Here is a 16,836-nt window from a genome sequence, read left to right as displayed (position 1 = left end):
GAGGGGGTGGGGCCCCAGGGACGCCCTCCTTGAAGGCAGTAGGAGGAGGGGTGGTGAGGGAGGCATCAGACCCAGCTTCTGCCAGGAGAAGGTGGGCTGGGAGGGTGCACAGGCCCCCGCCCCACACACAGAGTCCCGTGGTTGTGTCCGCCCAGCCCGAGGGTCCCTGCAGCCAGAGGCAAAAGGAGTCCCAGCCCACTCCAGGCCTGTCCCACCCCGCTGGCCCAGGGGAGGGACCGGGCCCTGCCCTCCCAAGGGGTGTACCTCCGGCTGGCCGCAGAGCTCCGAGGCCCCGAGGGCCTGCCAGCGCCCAGCTCAGCGGCTTCAACGGTGCCGTCACCTCCTTCCTTCCCAGCAGCAGCCAAACAGGAACCGGGGCGGCCCCTGCCCCCCTCCTGCCCTAGCCCCGGAGGCCCTCCGCCAGCCCCCTGGCCCTCCCACCACGGGGGCAGGATGCACCGCCCACCACCCGGAGGCCAGCTGGCCGGGAAGCTGCGGAACAGGCCGTGCTGAGGGCAGCAGAGCGGAGCTGCGAACCCGGAGGCCCTGCTAAGCCTGCACGTGGGGCAGGTGACCCCAGCTCCTCACCCCTAAACAGGGGTCTCGGGGTTCCGCAGGTGAACCCGCGCACACCCGTCTGCCCGTCCACACCTGCCCGTGCACACCCATGCATACCCGTCTGCCCATGCACGCCCGTGCACCCCAGCTCCTCACCCCTAAACAGGGGTCTCGGGGTTCCGCAGGTGAACCCGCGCACACCCGTCTGCCCGTCCACACCTGCCCGTGCACACCCATGCATACCTGTCTGCCCATGCACGCCCGTGCACCCCAGCTCCTCACCCCTAAACAGGGGTCTCGGGGTTCCGCAGGTGAACCCGCGCACCCCCGTCTGCCCGTCCACACCTGCCCGTGCACACCCATGCATACCCGTCTGCCCATGCATGCCCGTGCACCCCAGCTCCTCACCCCTAAACAGGGGTCTCGGGGTTCCGCAGGTGAACCCGCGCACCCCCGTCTGCCCGTCCACACCTGCCCGTGCACACCCATGCATACCTGTCTGCCCATGCACGCCCATGCACACCAGCTCCTCACCCCTAAACAGGGGTCACGGGTTCTGCAGGTGAACCCGTGCACACCCATCTGCCCGTGCACACCTGCCCGTGCACACCCATGCATACCCACCTGCCCGTGCACATCCATGCATACCCGTCTGCCCATGCACGCCCGTGCACCCCAGCTCCTCATCCCTAAACAGGGGTCACGGGTTCTGCAGGTGAACCCACGCACACCCATCTGCCCGTGCACACTTGCCCGTGCACACCCATGCATACCGGTCTGCCCATGCACGCCCATGCACCCCAGCTCCTCATCCCTAAACGGGGGTCACTGGTTCCGCAGGTGAACCCGCGCACACCCGTCTGCCCGGGCACACCATGCTTCCCGCACCAGAAAGGCACTTAGCACCGCCAGGCGGGCGGGAAGCGCTGGGTCAGCAGCAGCCTTGGGCTGGGCTGGCGCTCCTCAGTCGGGTAATCCAGGGCCTCAGCACGGACCTGCCTGTCCAGCCTCAGCTGCTCACCCTCAGGAAAGGGGTGCTCGCTGCCCTCGGAGGCAGAAGTCCGGGTTGCCCCCAACCCCACTCCTGGCCACCCAACAGTGCCCATCTGCATTCTGCCCTTCGGAGTTCCCGGATGCCTCAGCTGCTGGGTGGGCCACCCCTGAGCCCCCGCTTACCCGCTGCACAGCGACCAGCTTCCCAAGGCAGGGATGCCGGCCTCCATCTGACCGTCAGGGGCACCAGGGCCCAGAGAGGGGAGTCAGCTTGCCTGGGGTCACACAGCAAGCTAGTGGGGAGCCAGACCAGAGCCTGCAGTCCACCCCTGGGTCTAGGGCATCTGGTTTGTGTTCAGGCGGAAGATGCCCAGAGGAAATCTGGAGCAAATAAGTATGTCCACCTCTGAATGTGCTAAGAGTCAGAATAGGTGCTGAGATAAAATAGGACTTCTTCCTTCCACTGGATCAAAAAAAGCAACATTGAAATTTCGGTCAATGAACAATGTAGTAATATTGGCTGCTAATACAGGGAGTGATACAGGAGAGACACTGCTGTGATCAACACAAATATCTGTGCTCTTATTCCCACGGAGTGTCCAAAGTCTTCTGCCAATTTCTCCTCCACACTTACTGAGCACTTTTGTTGTTCACTCACTCAGTCATGTCTGACTCTTTGCAACCCCATGGACTGCAGCACACCAGGCTTCCCTGCCCTTCACCAACTCCCAGAGTTTGCTCAAACTCATGTCCATGGAGTCGGTGATGCCACCCAGCCATCACTGAGCACCTACTGTATGCAAAACACTGCTGGGAGACCCAGAGTCAACCAGGACCCAGTCCCTGCCCTTGGGGGCTCAGGAACCAGGAAGAAGAGAGGCAGGAAGGGGCAAGGCAGCCACGAGGCTGGCTGTGATGACACTGATCCTGAGCAAGCTGTCCTTCTTTTCAGCAGAAACCCAGGAGGGCATCTCAGAGGAGGTGGCCTCAGAGGGCTCTGACCTCCTGGTTGCTGCTGCCACTGTCAGTCCCCATCACGGGGACAGAGACTCTCACCCACTCCCTTTATCCCTCTGGAGGAAGGCTGGCTCCACCAGTGAGAGGCTCCCCAGCGGCAGTGCTCGGACCCAGGGCAGGGAGGTCACCAGCCCGGACACTCAGTGGAGAGCAGGCTTGGCCCCGCCACCTGAGGCAGGGCTGTCCTCCGTGCATGGGGGGAAGGAGGGGTCAGAGAGGGCTAGAGAGCAGCGTGATGAGGTCCTCGGAGGACATGGGGTGCACAGGTGAGGGACGCCGTGCTCACTGCAGCCCCAGGACACAGGCCACGGCGGGCAGCCCAGCCCTCTCTTGGCTCCGTGCTCAAAGATAAGCAGCTGTTGCAAAATTGTCCCAAGCAAGCAGGCAGCACAGTCCCGGTGGACTTTGGACAAGGGGTGGCTGAAGGGCTGGGTCAGAGTTGTAGAATTTGTCATCCATTAGGCTCTGCCTGGGTCTGGGAGAGGTGGGTGCCGGGCAGCTGGGCTCCAGCCAGAGACACGAGACAGGGGCCTGTGGCCAGCTTGCTGCACCATCTGGGCTGGTCTCTCGAGCCTCAGTCTCCCCAGCTGGAAACTAAGGACTATAACCCTTGCCCTGTCGGGTTCAGAGAATTTTGCAAGTTTCTCTGCAGATTATTATCAGCCCTGAGATGCCTCCTTCTGGCCTAGGCTGGCCCTTTTCACATGCCCAGCCAGGCCTCCACCCCCACCTGCTGGCCAGGCTCCCGGGGCAGAGGGAAGAGTCTGCAGACCACCCTCTGAATGGGCAGATGTCCAGGGGGGAGCGGGGGCGTGGGCAGGGGGGAGGGGAAGCTCCTCCGTGGAGCTCTGCTTGGCGCCGGGCAAAAGAGGGACACTGAGTAACAATCTGACGACACCTGGCAACGCGTGACCCAGCCGCACCTGGTCCCTGGACCCAGGGCCCTCCCAGCCTCGGGCACCTATGGGGGTGGGCAGGGCTTCAGCTTGCTGAGGGCTTCGTGTGTGTCCTCTCAGAGGAGGCAGAACACGCTGTTCATTGCAAAGACGAGCAGGCTGAGGCAGAACACAGCCAGCGGGCAGGCGCCAGACCCAGGGGAGTTTCCAGAGCAATGTTTAAGGGCTGCCTTGGCACTGCCAAGATTTTGTTTTTCCAATAAGAACCTTAAAAATAATAATAATGAATCAACTCCCTGCCCATGACTTCATGAAGACAATGCTTTATCATCTGGGAGGAAGCAGTCCTTCCAGGGAGACAGGTGGGCGCCCCTCCCACGGAGGGCAGGTGTGGAGGGCAGGGGTCTGTGGCCACCCGGGCTCCACCACGGCACACACAGTGGGTGGGTGTGGGCAGCTGCGGGCCAGAGCCTCGAGGCTCCTGCTGCACTCCGTCATTTGCTTCCAACGGTATTTGTGATGGAAACAGACGTGGGGCATTCACCTGAGCACCGGGCCGCTGAGCCCCCTCCCCGGGCAGGTCCAGCACCGAGATCCAGGCAGTCGGTGGAGGCTGGGCCTCCGCGGGGAACATCGCCCCTGGTGGCCATATGTGAGTATGACACCACGGGACAGCGGGACCCACAGACTGGGGACGTAGCCCCAGGACAGGGACCTTCCCCCAAACGGGACCTGCATCCGGGCAGGGAGGTGGACGCCCCCCGGGACCGACGGCCCGGCTCTGCCTGGTTCTCCTGCTGTCCTCCCCACGGACACGCGCCTGGCAGTCTCCTGACGGTACTGTCGGCTGTCTGAGCGCTGTGTGAGCGCCCCTCTCTGTGACTGGGACCCACGCACTTAATTCCGTGTTTATTCTGTGGATTTTGAGGCCACGTGACGTGTATTAACCTCCAGGACTGTTTCAGCTTATTGTTAGTGAGCCACCTCTTCCAGTGGGTGCCCCTAAATGTTTTAACACCTGGCTCTCCAGGTGGGCGGCACTGGCCGATTTCTGCTGAAAATGCTCCCATGAGGGCCAGTTTGAAGCCGCTGACGAGAAGGATGCTATAGAACACGGACTTGGGAAGAGGCTGAGCCTTCAGTGCCTGTGAGCCGGCGCCAGCCCGTCCCGACGCACCCACGGAGATCTCCTGTGCGCGCGTGGGGTTTCCTTTTCTAGGAAGAGCGAAGGGTCAGACTAAATTGTTAAGGAAAGTAAATGCATCAGCTTGCAATGAAGGAACAGGAGTCTGAGTTAACCCACAAAACTCATAAAATCCTATCAGGAAAGCTCCCCACTGCCACCCACTCTGCCACCAGCCGTGGGAACCAGCCACCCCTAAGACAGCCATCCGAACCAGAGCTGTAATTTCAAAACCCTGTAATTTGTGCACATTTAATACATTTGTAATTTTCTACTTGGAAAAATTACTTTTTTTTTTTTTTTTTTTTTTTACAAATGGAGGCCACTTACTTTCCATCTGAATATTTTATTTTGGCTGCACCAAGGGCTCTTAGTGGGAACTGCAATGACCTCATTTTCAAGTCAGGTCACATTCACAGGTACTGGGACTTCAATACGCCTTTTGGGGAGGGACACAGTTCCATCCATAATCCGTGTTCGCAAGGAAGTTTTGGCTGTTTCCTCTAGTCATTGTCAAGATCCAGGAAAAAGAATTTTCTGTGCCGTCTCGTGGTTGTGGTTTGGGGCGGTGGGTGTGTTTCTTTTCATCCTGACATTTAAGGGCAGGCCCAGTGGGGTCCCAGCATGAGGAAAGAGCTCGCCTGTTAGACTTGGTGTGTGGAGGGATCTGGGTCCTGTCCCTCTCCCCATCCCAGCCAGGCACACAGACTGGCAGTCAGGCTTAGGTTCTGTCCCCTCTCCCCATCCCAGCCAGGCTCTATGGACTGGCAGTCAGGCTTCCTCAGTTGGGCAAATGCCCTTAGGGAGGGAGCCAGCTGACCTCTCTGGACTCCTGCCCTCACTTACCTTTTGGCATCTGTGTGTTCCTTCTTCATGACCAGCTCATTGATGAAATTATAAATATTTTCCCACCGTTTCTGTTGTGTTTACCAGCAAGACTGGTCAGAGTATCCAGCCTACTACTGCAGGCAGAATAGTGGCCCCGTGAAGATGTCCACGCCCTAACATCTGGCACCTGTGACCATGTGACCTCTCATTGGCAAGAGAGACTTTGCTGGTGTGATAAAAGTGGAGGACCCTGAGAGGGGGAGGTTTTCCTGGATTATGTGGGTGGGACCATCTGATCATGTGTGTCCTTAAAAGTGGAGAATCTTCCCCAGCTGTGGTCAGAGGGGGACAGAGAGATGTGACTGCAGAAGGGTTGGAGAGGCAACTGCGCTGGTTTTGAAGACTGGGATGGGGGTGCTGAGGTGCCAGGAATGCAGACAGCATCTAGAAGCCGGAAAGGCAAGGAGATGGACTCTCCCCTAGAACCTCCAGAAAAGAACAGGCCCCGCAGCACCTTGCTGTCAACCCAGGGAAATCTGTGGGGACTTCGACAGCCCACAGAGCTGGAAGTCGACAGCGCGAGTGCTCCGAGTCACCACGGTTACGGTAACTTGTGGCAGCAACAGAGAACCTCCCACCTACACACCTCCAGCGAAGATAGCAAGCCTCTTCTCAGGCAGGATCCGTCATCTCTCTCCCGTGAGCCGAGACTGCGCCACTTTCCCTTCCCCAGCCTTCCTCTCTCACCCCTCTCCAGTTTCAGTCCATCATCTTTCCTTTCGTGGAGATCATCTTCATGCTATTAAACCTGCATACGCCTCTATTCCCTTCCAGGTTTCAACACTAGAGCTTGACTTTACCTGGAAAAGATGAGACCAGTGTACCTCTGCTGCCTCCCACCGCCCGCCTTTGTCTCTTCCCAGCTGTCTTTGCTGAAATCGTTTTGACATGCATTATTTCTGGTGACGGGGTTGAGCATCACTGTATTGTATTAGGTTCTGTAATCAAATCTTCCCTTTGTCTGACGTGTTCCTGCAGATAGAGGTTCAACATCCTCCCCACCCCAAATCCTGGGGTGAAGTTTCCCATTCATCAGGTGCAGGGTTGGCCCTGGACAGTGGTCCAGGTAGTGTTCCCACACAGGACAGTCCCTGAGGTGTGGAGGGTTGGAAATAGTCTACTTGCTGCCTTATACCTGGAAGACTTGGCAAGCTCGAAGCCTCGGGCACGGTGACCCATGGAGGTCTAAGGCAAATCCAGGCTGTTCTCCCCGTCAGGCTCTTCACCTTCTGCTTGCTACCCAGGGGGTTTTCATTTTATCTTTGAAGCCCAGGGTTAACCATTCTGGGTTCATGCATCGTTTTACTTCCAGAAAGTTTAAAAAGCACATGAAAATATTTGTCCTGATCTGCGATCTTGTTTGGATCCACGCGCGTTAGTTTCCTTTTCATGATGGGGGACTTATCTGAGATCTCGGCTTTGTGCCGGTATCCACCTCTGGCTCCTGGCCTGTAGGACCTATGGCTGATGTCACATGTGTTAGAATCCCAGGTCCCCATTGCAGACGGCCAGAGAGCTGAGAGGCTGCCCCAGCGCTGGCTCCTGAGGCTGCTCTGCTCCGGGCTCTCCCTTCCGGGACGGGCCCCTTCCTTCAAGCTCAGCCTCCCACTCTCTTCTGTGGGCTCCCGTGCTGGATGTTGGGGAGCAGGGGTGGCGGGCGTCTGCCTCGCGCAGAAATGGGCTGTTTCCACCTTTCGCTCAGCAGGCGTTTCTCCAACTGTGGCCGCAGCGGGCTCCACGGCGGCCCTGCCCGAGGCAAGTCCACGGTTGTCAGGATAACCGTGGCGGCCCGCCCTCGACGGCCGGGGGCAGCACTGCTCCTGCCTGCTGCTGGGGTGGCCTCGGGCAGGCAGGCCCTGCTCCTTGCTGGCCTCCACCCGGTCCACACGCAGCCCCTCCAGCAGGGCGGGGGCTTCCCACCCTTTTCCGGTCAGGACCCCTCGGCAGGCGCTGTTGGTGCCCTCCCCAAGGCCCCTCAGCCCCCAGCGCCCCAGGTTCACCCACAGCTGCCCTCGGGCGGCCAGGAGCTTTCTCCAGGGCTGTCCAAGCTTGCTCGGCCCCGGCTCAGGGCAACTTGAGTGCTGGCCCAGGGGCTGGTCAGTGAGGGTCCAGGCCGTTCCTTCACCATGTGGACATGAGAACTTGGAACTAGAGGTTGCAGTCTGCAGACAGTGTGGAAACCACTGGGCCTCTCAGGGGACTCGGGCCTGAGAGATTCTCAGAGAGGGGCTGGCCCCCGTCAGATCATCAGGGTACCAGCCTGAGCCAGGTTCTGGAGACCAGAGACGGGGGAACCTCACACTCCCTCCAGCTGTGTCACCTCAAACATCTGAGCTCCCCTCTGGGTTTATGATAAAACCTGACACCTGCTGAGCACCAGATGTGCGCTAGACTCCGAGTCTCGCCTGACCCTCACCACCCCGAGGCGGGGCCTGTCTGGTCACGTCTCTGCAGCAGCAGAACCCAACACTCTCCAGGCTGTACACCCAGCCCGGGTCCTGCATTGGCAGCCTCCCGTGCAGCCAGGGCTGGCCACATGCCCAAGCCCTGGGTGAGCAGGATAAGGGGGACTGCTGTGTCAGCTTTTGTGTCTGCTCACGGCCTTGATGGCAGGAGCTCTAGCAGCCACCTTGGACCATGAGGCAACTATGAAGAGGGAAGTACATGCTGAAGATGAGAGGAGTCTGGGGTTGGGGGGGGGGGGGTGGGTGCACCAAGCCACCTTGCACCACTGCCCCTAGACTCCATCCCCGTAAGGGAAGAATAAGTCCAGGCTGTACTACTCTGATTTTCTCTGGTCACAGGCCACAGAGTGACCCTCCGGAGAAACTGTTTTTTATCTCCAACATGTATATATAAAGAAACAGGCTCAGGAGGTGAAGGACACGCCCAGGTAGCAGGGCTGGGGGTTGCATCCCATCCAAACAGAGGAAGAGATGGCCGCCTCTGAGAGCTGCTGGGGGGTGGTCACAGGACGCTGCACAGGAAACCTGTGACCTCGGCCAGCCTGGAGACAGCTGGTTGGTGGCCTGGCATCATTTTCCCTCCAGACAGACCCCCAGCCTGTGCCTAAGGCCAAGTGACCCCAAGGCCCACGTCTGACCCAGGCCACCACCCCTGGGCCAACAGTATCCAGATGGGTAGAACCTTCTGGACACAGACAGAGGAATCCAGCCACGCCCTCCTCCCCAGTACAAAAGGCCAGCCACTCCTGCAGAAAAGAACTCAGGTTTATTTGCAGTAGAAACCGTGGTCTGAAAAAACCTATTGGCAAATGTACAGTCTGTGTTCTGTGTGGGGTCACCGCCAGCGGCAGGACCCTCAGACCCCTGACCTGCATGCATCGGGCTCCTAAGGGTTCACAGCTAATCTCAGGTCCCAGCTCCGAAGTCCCCCCAGAGGCTGTCCGTGTCATGCCGAAACCACCCGCATCCCAGCCTGCGCCCTCCTCCCTCCCTGCTGCCAGCAGTGCGAAAACTAACCCAATGGAGACGAGTCTCCAGACGAACATAAACAAAGCAGAACAGTCACAAGAACCAGGCTTCCACGCGGGGTTTTCTCAGTGACCTCCGTTCCCGCCACACCTTGTTGCATGATGACCTCCAAATACACATTATTTTCTGCTATTATAAAATCTCTTCCTTATTATTCACAGACATATAATGGGAGCTTTGGAGGAAATAATTACAAACTTTTTTTTTAACCCCTCTTAAAAATAAACAAGCCAAACCAAAAAAAACGAAACGAAACGAAACGAAACCAAACCCCAACAACAACAACGACGAAAACCAAAACCCTTCTGACAACTGTAAACACAACAGGGCAGCTGGTTCCCTCCCCTCCCGTCGCGGCCTGGCAGCTGGGCCGGCGGAGCAGAGGCCACATGCAAAGTGCTGGGTGCGCCCTGACGACAAGTTCCGGGTCTGCTCTCTCCGTGGAAAATTCTTCCTCCCCGCCCCCCCGCCTTGCCCACCACCCCAGACACAATCCTGTCACCCTCACTCCCCAAGCCTCTGCTGGCTGCCTTCTGCCTCCTGCTTGCTACACGCCCTCTGAGACCCCTCCCCGCCTCCTCCCCAAGCCAGAAGGCTGCGGCATAAGCCGAGCCTGGAGATCATGAGGCTGACCTCTGAGGTGCCCCTGGGTGCAGCGTGGCCACCAGCACCCACCCCAGCAGGGCCCAGCCTCGGCAACGGCCGACCGTGTGCATCTGAGCCCTGGGAAAGGGGGACCCAGGAAGCTCAGGTTGCAGCGGCAGCTTTGACACAGAGCTGGGAGGAGACAGCATCGCTGGGACTCACACATCTGAGCTGAGAGAACGGGGACTGGCCAAGCCAGCCAGAGGTCAAGGGCCAGGAGGAGTGAGGAGGTGAAGTCCAGGGGGTGGAGCCACCCACCAAGAGCACTTATTAAGGGCTGGCCACAGGCCCTGTTTCATGGGCTGCAGGAGTCTTGGAAGACTTGCCAAGGGCTAGAACCAACATGTGTGCAAAGGCTGGGCAGACTCTCAGTGGCCACCTGGCAGGACGTGGGAGACACAGAGGGCCCCCGCCTGCTCGCGAGTGGGGGGGTGGGGGGGGGCGCGTCCTTCTGGAGAGGACTGTGAGCAGCAGAGCCCGAGTAAGCAGAAAACTCCGTTTGCTTCCCGCCCTCATCAGCGTTTCTAAACCACGTATCCAGCTGGCAGCAGGACAGACAGACACACCAAGGACTCCGGGCAGACAGTACCTCTGACTGGGGAGCAGGGTTGGCAGCTTCATTGTTCCTCAGGCTCCCGCCTGAGAGAGGGGGGCCTCCTTGGGGTCTCTGCACACCCCCAGTGCAGAGGGACGGGGGAGCCTGGGGGGCTGCCCCTTCTGTCCCCAGGCTCAGCAGCCTGCTCTGGCCCCTTCTGCCTCTCAAGGCCTGAAGCTCCCCCTGGGAGCAGCGGGATGCAGGAGGGCTGAGGGTCCAGAGGCTGAAAGGAAGGGGCCAGGGGAAGGTCCCCTCCTTGGTGCCCAGCCCTCCCTGGACGGCACCTGCTTTTCAAACCCAGGCTCCTGAAGGCTATCTTGACAGGACAGGGACAAGGTGAGCTCTGACCTCAGCTGTCACCCAGAGCCGGGCTCAGGATGCCACCCACGGGCACTCCCTCTCCTTGGCACCCAGGGCTGGCCCAGATTTCCTCTATGTACAAGCAGCGTGTACCCAGGACAGGCCACCAGGGGAAGACTGATGGCAGGACAGATCACATGTAGGATTCTGAACCCCCTCCCCATCCCCACGGGCTGTCGAAGACTGCAAGGTTGGCAGGCATTTTCCCTCTTGGGTTGCAGAGCTAGAGACAGACGTCACCACTGGAGCAACTCTTCTGAGAAAATCCGCGAGTCCTGTCTGTGGTCTCGCTGTCACTGGACTCCCTCCTCTTCTACATATGTCGAAGGAAACCAGCCAATCTGAAAATAACATCAGACGCTGGTGAGTGTTTGTGTGAAAAAAGTGAGAGTCGCTCAGTCGTGTCTGACTCTTTGTGACCCCATGCACTCTACAGTCCATGGAATTCTCCAGGCCAGAACACTGCAGTGGGTGGCCTTTCCCTTCTCCAGGGGATCTTCCCAACCCAGGGATCGAACCCAGGTCTCCTGCCTTGCAGGTGGATTCTTTACCTGCTCAGCCACAGGGGAAGCCCAAGAATACTGAAGTGGGTTTCCTATCCCTTCTCCAGAGGATCTTCCCGACCCAGAAATTGAACTGGGGTCTCCTGAATTGCAGGTGGATTCTTTACCAACTGAGCAATCAGGGAAGCTATCGGGAAGTGTGTGTGGAGGATGAGGGTGAGTGGAGGCTCGTGGAGATGGGGGATTCTTTAAAAGGCTGTTGTTCTAAGGCAGGCCTGTCCCGAGACAGGCGCTGGAGAAGAGGCAGTAAACCTGGTGGAGCCAGGGCCCAGGAGTAGGGCGGACCCTGAAACGCACCAGCCCTGAGCCGTTCGAGACCACCTGCCCACCAGCTAACTGCCAGCAACAAAAAAAGTAACTCCTCTCCAGAGGGAAGCAGCATCCATCCGGAGCCTCTGCAGTGCTTTATGCACTAGCCTGGCATTTAATCAGGCCCAAGTGACGGAAACTAAGATAAAACGCAGGCAGCAGCAACAAATCTACAGGGAACCCAGCACTGGGGTCGTCCATGAGGAAATATAAGTAACCCCCACTTGTCTGCTTCAGAAAACTGATGAAGAAGCAGAAAATCTTACCAGAGAACTGAAATCAGAAACCAAACAGAAATCCTAGAACCGAGAAACATAATGACTGAAATCAAGAGCAGAATGGACAAAACGGAAGACACGGAAGATCTGTCAACAAGAAGTAATGAGATGGAAAACCAGAGAAAATGGATGGAAAACACATGAAATGGCATGAGTAACATACGAGCCACGGGGGCTGGTGTGCTGCCGTCCATGGGGCCGCAGAGAGTCAGACACGACTTTGCGGCTGAACAACAACAGGGTGGAAAAGACTCGTGAACAGAGCCCCAGAAAGAGAAAAGAGAGAAAACGGAGCAGACGCAGTATCTGAAGAAATTTCCCAAACAGATGAAGAACATAAAGCCACACATTCAAAAAAGCCCCGTACATCTCAAACAGTAAATACAGAGAAAAAGGAAAAAAACATCCATTGGCACATTCTGGTAAAACTGAAGCAAAGCAAAGGTGTTTTTTTTTTTTTTTTCACACGGAGCCCCGTTTCTTAAAGGAACCACCGTAAGAATGTTGACGGGCTTTTACACAGAAATGATGGCAGACTGGGGACGATGGAAAGACAACCGCAAAGTGCAGAAATAGGAGCTGCCAGCCTAGAATTCCAGTTCCGGTAAAAATACTCTGCAAAAATGAACTCAGTACAATGCCTCACAGAAAGGAAGCAGGTCTTGGTGGACAGAGGACTGACTATTGGGGCGGGGAATGGCCAAGTGGAGAAGAGCAAGCTTTTTCTTTCAGTAGAATGCCCACCAAGAAGTGTAAAAGAAAAGATAGAAAGTCACTGTTTCCTACCATGATAGAAATAACTGAATAGGCAAAATTAATTAATGAATGATAAAATAAACAGGTGAAAGTTTGATGAGGAATAGGCTACTTATCTGATTTCAAAGTATTACTCTGAACATTACTTATTAATTACAGCACATTTATAGTGGAGAACCTTGGCAGATATCACCTGAACCAAGTAATCAAGTAAAGGCCCAGGGGTGTGCTTATGAAGCTCCAAATGCCTCTTGACACTTTGAGAGCTAGTGGTCCCAGCCCTCTAGGTCAACTGCCTAGGACTCAGCGGCCTCATACTTCTGAAGGGCTGTCAGATGGAAACAGGGTCATATGTGAGGGTCTCCAAGGGCAGACAACATGCCAGGTGAAGGCACACCAATTTCCTACACCTGGTAGTGGAATGGTGAGTGATGGGAGCCAAGTCTGGCCATGTCTATGGGCAGCTGCAGCCCCCCAAAAGCTGGACGTTTCCTAATCAGTGGTTTGTGGAGCTCAGGTACCCTGTTGGGTGACTGCCAATGGAACCGGTCAAAGCCAGGGAGGCCAGACAGGGTACTGGGATAAGGAGTCACAGGTCGTAGAATCACAGGCTGGGTAGGGCTACGATGCATCCCTTCCCGTATCACCAAGGTGTAAACGGAGCCCTAAGGAATGGCAGGAACCCAGCAAGGGCACCCAGGCTCTGCTCTCAGGCCTGAGGCAACCTGCCTGCAAAGAGGGTCAGGCACAAGCAAGTGTCTCCACCTTCACCACAGTGGCCCCCAGAACAGGCCTGAGTACAGACACAGGGTCAGACAGGCTGGGGTCCAGATCTGAGCCAGGAAGTCGCTTCCTCACAATCTGACCCTAGCTCACGGAGCCTGTGGACGCTGAGTCTTCCGGGCGAGGTCAGAGGGCACAGGGTCGGGGCAGAGTGGTGGTTGGTGTCAGCCGGAGCCCCACCTCCCCAAGCCCCAGAGTGAGGTGGGGTCTCTGGCTGGTGCCAGGGGCCGGGAACCAGGCCAATCCACTCACCCGGCCATTGGTCTCGCCCTTCCACCAGCCCTGGTCCCCGCCGATGCGGCTGTATATCTTCACCACGTCACCTTCCCGCAGCGAGAGCTCCCGCAGGTCGCGGGCAGCGAAGTTGTACCTGGCCACGGCCGTGCCGATGACACGGGGTGTAAACACTGCTGGGGGAGATGGGCGGCATCACACGTGACGTCGGGGCCTCCGGGGGGGTCCTCAGGTTGAGCTGGGTCTCTCCCCTGGGGCCTAGCCTTGTGCCCACAGAGGGACAGACCAGGCTCCAATCCTAGGGCCCCTTGATCCTCTGTGGGTGCCCCAGCCTGCAGCTGTGGGCCATGTGAACTCCACCGGGCTGGGGCCCGAGCTTCACCACCTGCGCTGGGGGCAATCACAGCTCCCTAAGGGCCTTCCCACGTGGACAGTGTCTGGGCAACACACGATGAGTGGGCCGCAGGGTGACTGCTGCCTAGCCCCCAGCCTTCACTCTGACAAAGGGCCTGTAAATGGACCCAGGGCACTGGTTTCCAATCTCCCTCATGTCCCCAGTTCCACTGGAACTGGAAACCGGGCTGGACCAGCGTGGCCCGGGACCCAGACGTCCTGACGGACAGGTGGTAATGGACATGATGCGGGGGGGGGGGGGGGGGGTTGTATAAACAGCTGCTGGGGTGGGCTCTGACTCTGGCAGCAGCGGGCCGTGCAGTCAGGGCCAGTCGAGACTGTCCCCCTGCACCCAGTCCCACAAGTCCTCCTTACTATTGCCAAGCGGGACCCACCCTGGGGCTGCTCCCACCTTCCTCAAGGGGGCCGCCGGGCCGTTTGCTGCTACCAGAGGCCAAGCTCCCAGGAAGCAGTAGGGGGCAGTGGCTGATGAGCTGGGGAGGGGTCACGGAGCTGAGCCATTCAAAGGCGAGGGCAGGGCCGAGCCCGACGGTGTCCACAGGAGCCGCAGCCGCCCCCCTCCCACCCCCGCCAGTGCCCACCTGCCCCGACCCGCCCCGGCTGCAGTGGCTGTGGACACGGTCAGGCCGGGGCTGTGGGCCGGCGGGCAGCTGGTGGCAGGCCGGGCCCCCCACGCCCCCGAGCAGCAGCGGTACCTGACCAGAAGGGTGCGGAGGAGCCCTGAGAAGCAAGGCCGAGGCCCTGAGGACTGAGAAAAGAAAAGTTGTAGGAAGCGCAGGAAGCTGCAAAGAGGCGAGAGAGAAGGTGAAAGGCGGGGCTGGGGGCATCCACGCGCAGTCACAGGCAGCGGGGGTGGGGGGCCCTGCCCAGGGCACCAGGAGGGCAGGGGGGCAGCTGGAGCCTTGAGGCCCACCTGGGCACGGGCACAGCTGCCCTTGCCCACGCCCCGGGCACCTGTGTCCTGGACCACCTCCTCCCGGCGGGCGGACTCGAGCGGGGACGCAGGGAAGGACATGTGCAGAGAGCCCAGCCCTGCGCCTGCACTCAGGAGGCGCTCACTAAAGGCCCGGCTTCCTCTCTGGCCTGCTCTGCCCGGGTGGGCCCTGCGGTCCTACGAGACCCTGCAGCGGGACGAAGCGGGGCGGCTCCAAGACCGAGCCCCGGGCCCACCTTGCCCGTCTCTCCAGCTGGCCCCAGTGTGTGCCGGGCGGCCCCGTCCCCAAGTCGAGGTCCCAGCTCTGGCTCCCTGGCAGCCAGGGTCCCTGGGCAGGGGGAACGCTGGGGCACAGGGATGGATCTGGGGACGAAGGGACCTGCCCGGCTCCCTCCCCACGGTGACGTCCAGGCAGAGGCACCAAAGTTGGAGCAGCGATTCAGAGCTGGCCCCCCCGACTGGTCACACGGGGCTGCCCGGGAACCCTGGCTTGGCAGGGTGGTGGTGAGGAGCTGGGGGACCTGGGCCACCACTCCCAGGGGCGGGAATCAGGAAGGGGCTCGGGCCTAGGTCAGGGAGGCCCGCCAGAAGCCTTCCTGGAAGGGGCGTTACCTGGGGAGCGGCTGGAGGCCCTGGAGGCTGTGCATTCCCGTGCCTTGTAGGGGTACTTGAGTGTGGTGTCCAGCTGCTTGAAGCTCTCCTTGAGCGAGTGGCACTGGTAATACTCCACCAGCTCCTGCGGGTGTGCACAGGCACTGCTGCCTCCGCCTCCAGGCAGTCCTCCCGGGCGCCCCGTCCCCGCCCCCGCCCCCGCCTCAGGTTCTCACAGAGGACTGTCTCCTCGACTCTGGGGAACTACCCCTCTTCCTAGCCGCCCCTGACCCCAGCTCCCAGACAGGGGGCGGGGCGCGGTCAGTATGGCAAAGACTTTCGATCCTGCAATTTCTCTCCCAAACATTTCTAAAGGAAGATCCAGGGAAGAAGGCCAGGACTGACGGCCACAGACGCGCCCTGCAACACTCTTCACAGTAGGAAAAAATCAGACCCCACCCACCCACCCAGCAGCAGGGAAGTGCTTCTAGAATCCACAGCGTATCCACGTGACCAAGTGCCACGCAGCTACAGCAGGGCAGGGAGAGACAGGGCCGTCCCCCAGCGCGTGTTCACTGAGCCCAGAGGTAAACTAAGGTTGGGTCCCGTGTGAACAGTGGCATTGTCTGAAAAAGGAACCCATAAACCACACCTGGGCTCCACTCCAGGCAGTGGGGACTCACCCTGAAACAAGAGCGTCAGGGTTGGGAGCACGCCGTGGGCATTTTCTCTCTTACTGTGTGCTTTTCTGCGGCCACAGTGGGACGTCTGAGAGCCCACGGGCTCTGGTCAGACGGTCTCCACACACGCAGCACGTGTGACTGAGCAAAGAAACACTGGGTCTAACTTTAAATCATCTTAAGGAGGGCAGCTCATGTATTCATGGCTTTCTGGCTGGGCCGGGACAGTTCTGGGCAAGGCAGAGGCAGGCGCTGTAAGCCCTGTGTGCGTGAGTCCGGCCGGCAGCCAGACCTGGATGCAGCCTCCTTGGGCCTTGGTTTCCAGCTCCGGCAGAGGCTCGGCGTGAATGGGCTGTGGGATGCCGATGACCCTGCTGTCCACCTCAGGGTTTGGGGGATAGTGGTCCTGACCTGGGAGCGGCCTTACCTGTCCCAAGGTGCCTTACAGACCAGCTTTCCTGGATCTTTCTCACGCTGGGAACACTCCCCCCACCACCCCGGACTGCAGAAGAGCGGCCCCTAGCCCAGCGGAGGGGGACGTTTGCTGGGCTCTCCCACTGGGAGCCTGGCCTGCAGGAGTGGCTGTGGGGGGCTGCTCCTCCTTGGTGCAGCCTCACTGGGAGACCTGGACCCTCCTCCCACCTTCGGGGACGGGCCAGTGGGAG

At 59.1% G+C, this 16,836-nt stretch overlaps 2 protein-coding genes across 12 annotated transcripts in view; both read right to left on the bottom strand.

Moving 5' to 3' along the window:
* Nucleotides 1–3,809, bottom strand: part of SARDH (sarcosine dehydrogenase) — a 68,545-nt gene extending 64,736 nt beyond the window's left edge. For 2 of the 5 annotated variants that reach the window (XM_061154204.1, XM_061154205.1), the window contains exon 1: nt 265–3,805. The gene's annotated coding sequence lies outside the window, so the exon portion shown is untranslated. Of the gene's footprint in view, nt 1–264 lie in introns of all 5 variants that reach the window. The other 3 variants (XM_061154209.1, XM_061154206.1, XM_061154207.1) reach the window with 3 other exon arrangements.
* A 4,938-nt stretch (nt 3,810–8,747) lies between these two features.
* Nucleotides 8,748–16,836, bottom strand: part of VAV2 (vav guanine nucleotide exchange factor 2) — a 183,150-nt gene continuing 175,061 nt past the window's right edge. Inside the window, exons 25-28 of one of the 7 annotated variants that reach the window (XM_061154210.1) lie at nt 15,513–15,636; nt 14,662–14,748; nt 13,571–13,728; nt 8,748–10,970 (exon numbers count right to left, since the gene is read on the bottom strand). In XM_061154210.1, coding sequence (XP_061010193.1) covers nt 10,923–10,970; nt 13,571–13,728; nt 14,662–14,748; nt 15,513–15,636 — 417 coding nt within the window. In that variant the 3' untranslated portion in view covers nt 8,748–10,922. The remainder of the gene's footprint in view (nt 10,971–13,570; nt 13,729–14,661; nt 14,749–15,512; nt 15,637–16,836) is intronic. The other 6 variants (XM_061154211.1, XM_061154212.1, XM_061154213.1 and 3 more) reach the window with 6 other exon arrangements.

This window comes from Dama dama, chromosome 11 (genome assembly GCF_033118175.1).
Source record: "Dama dama isolate Ldn47 chromosome 11, ASM3311817v1, whole genome shotgun sequence".
NCBI lineage: Eukaryota > Metazoa > Chordata > Mammalia > Artiodactyla > Cervidae > Dama > Dama dama.
This window is presented reverse-complemented; position numbering and strand designations above follow the sequence as displayed.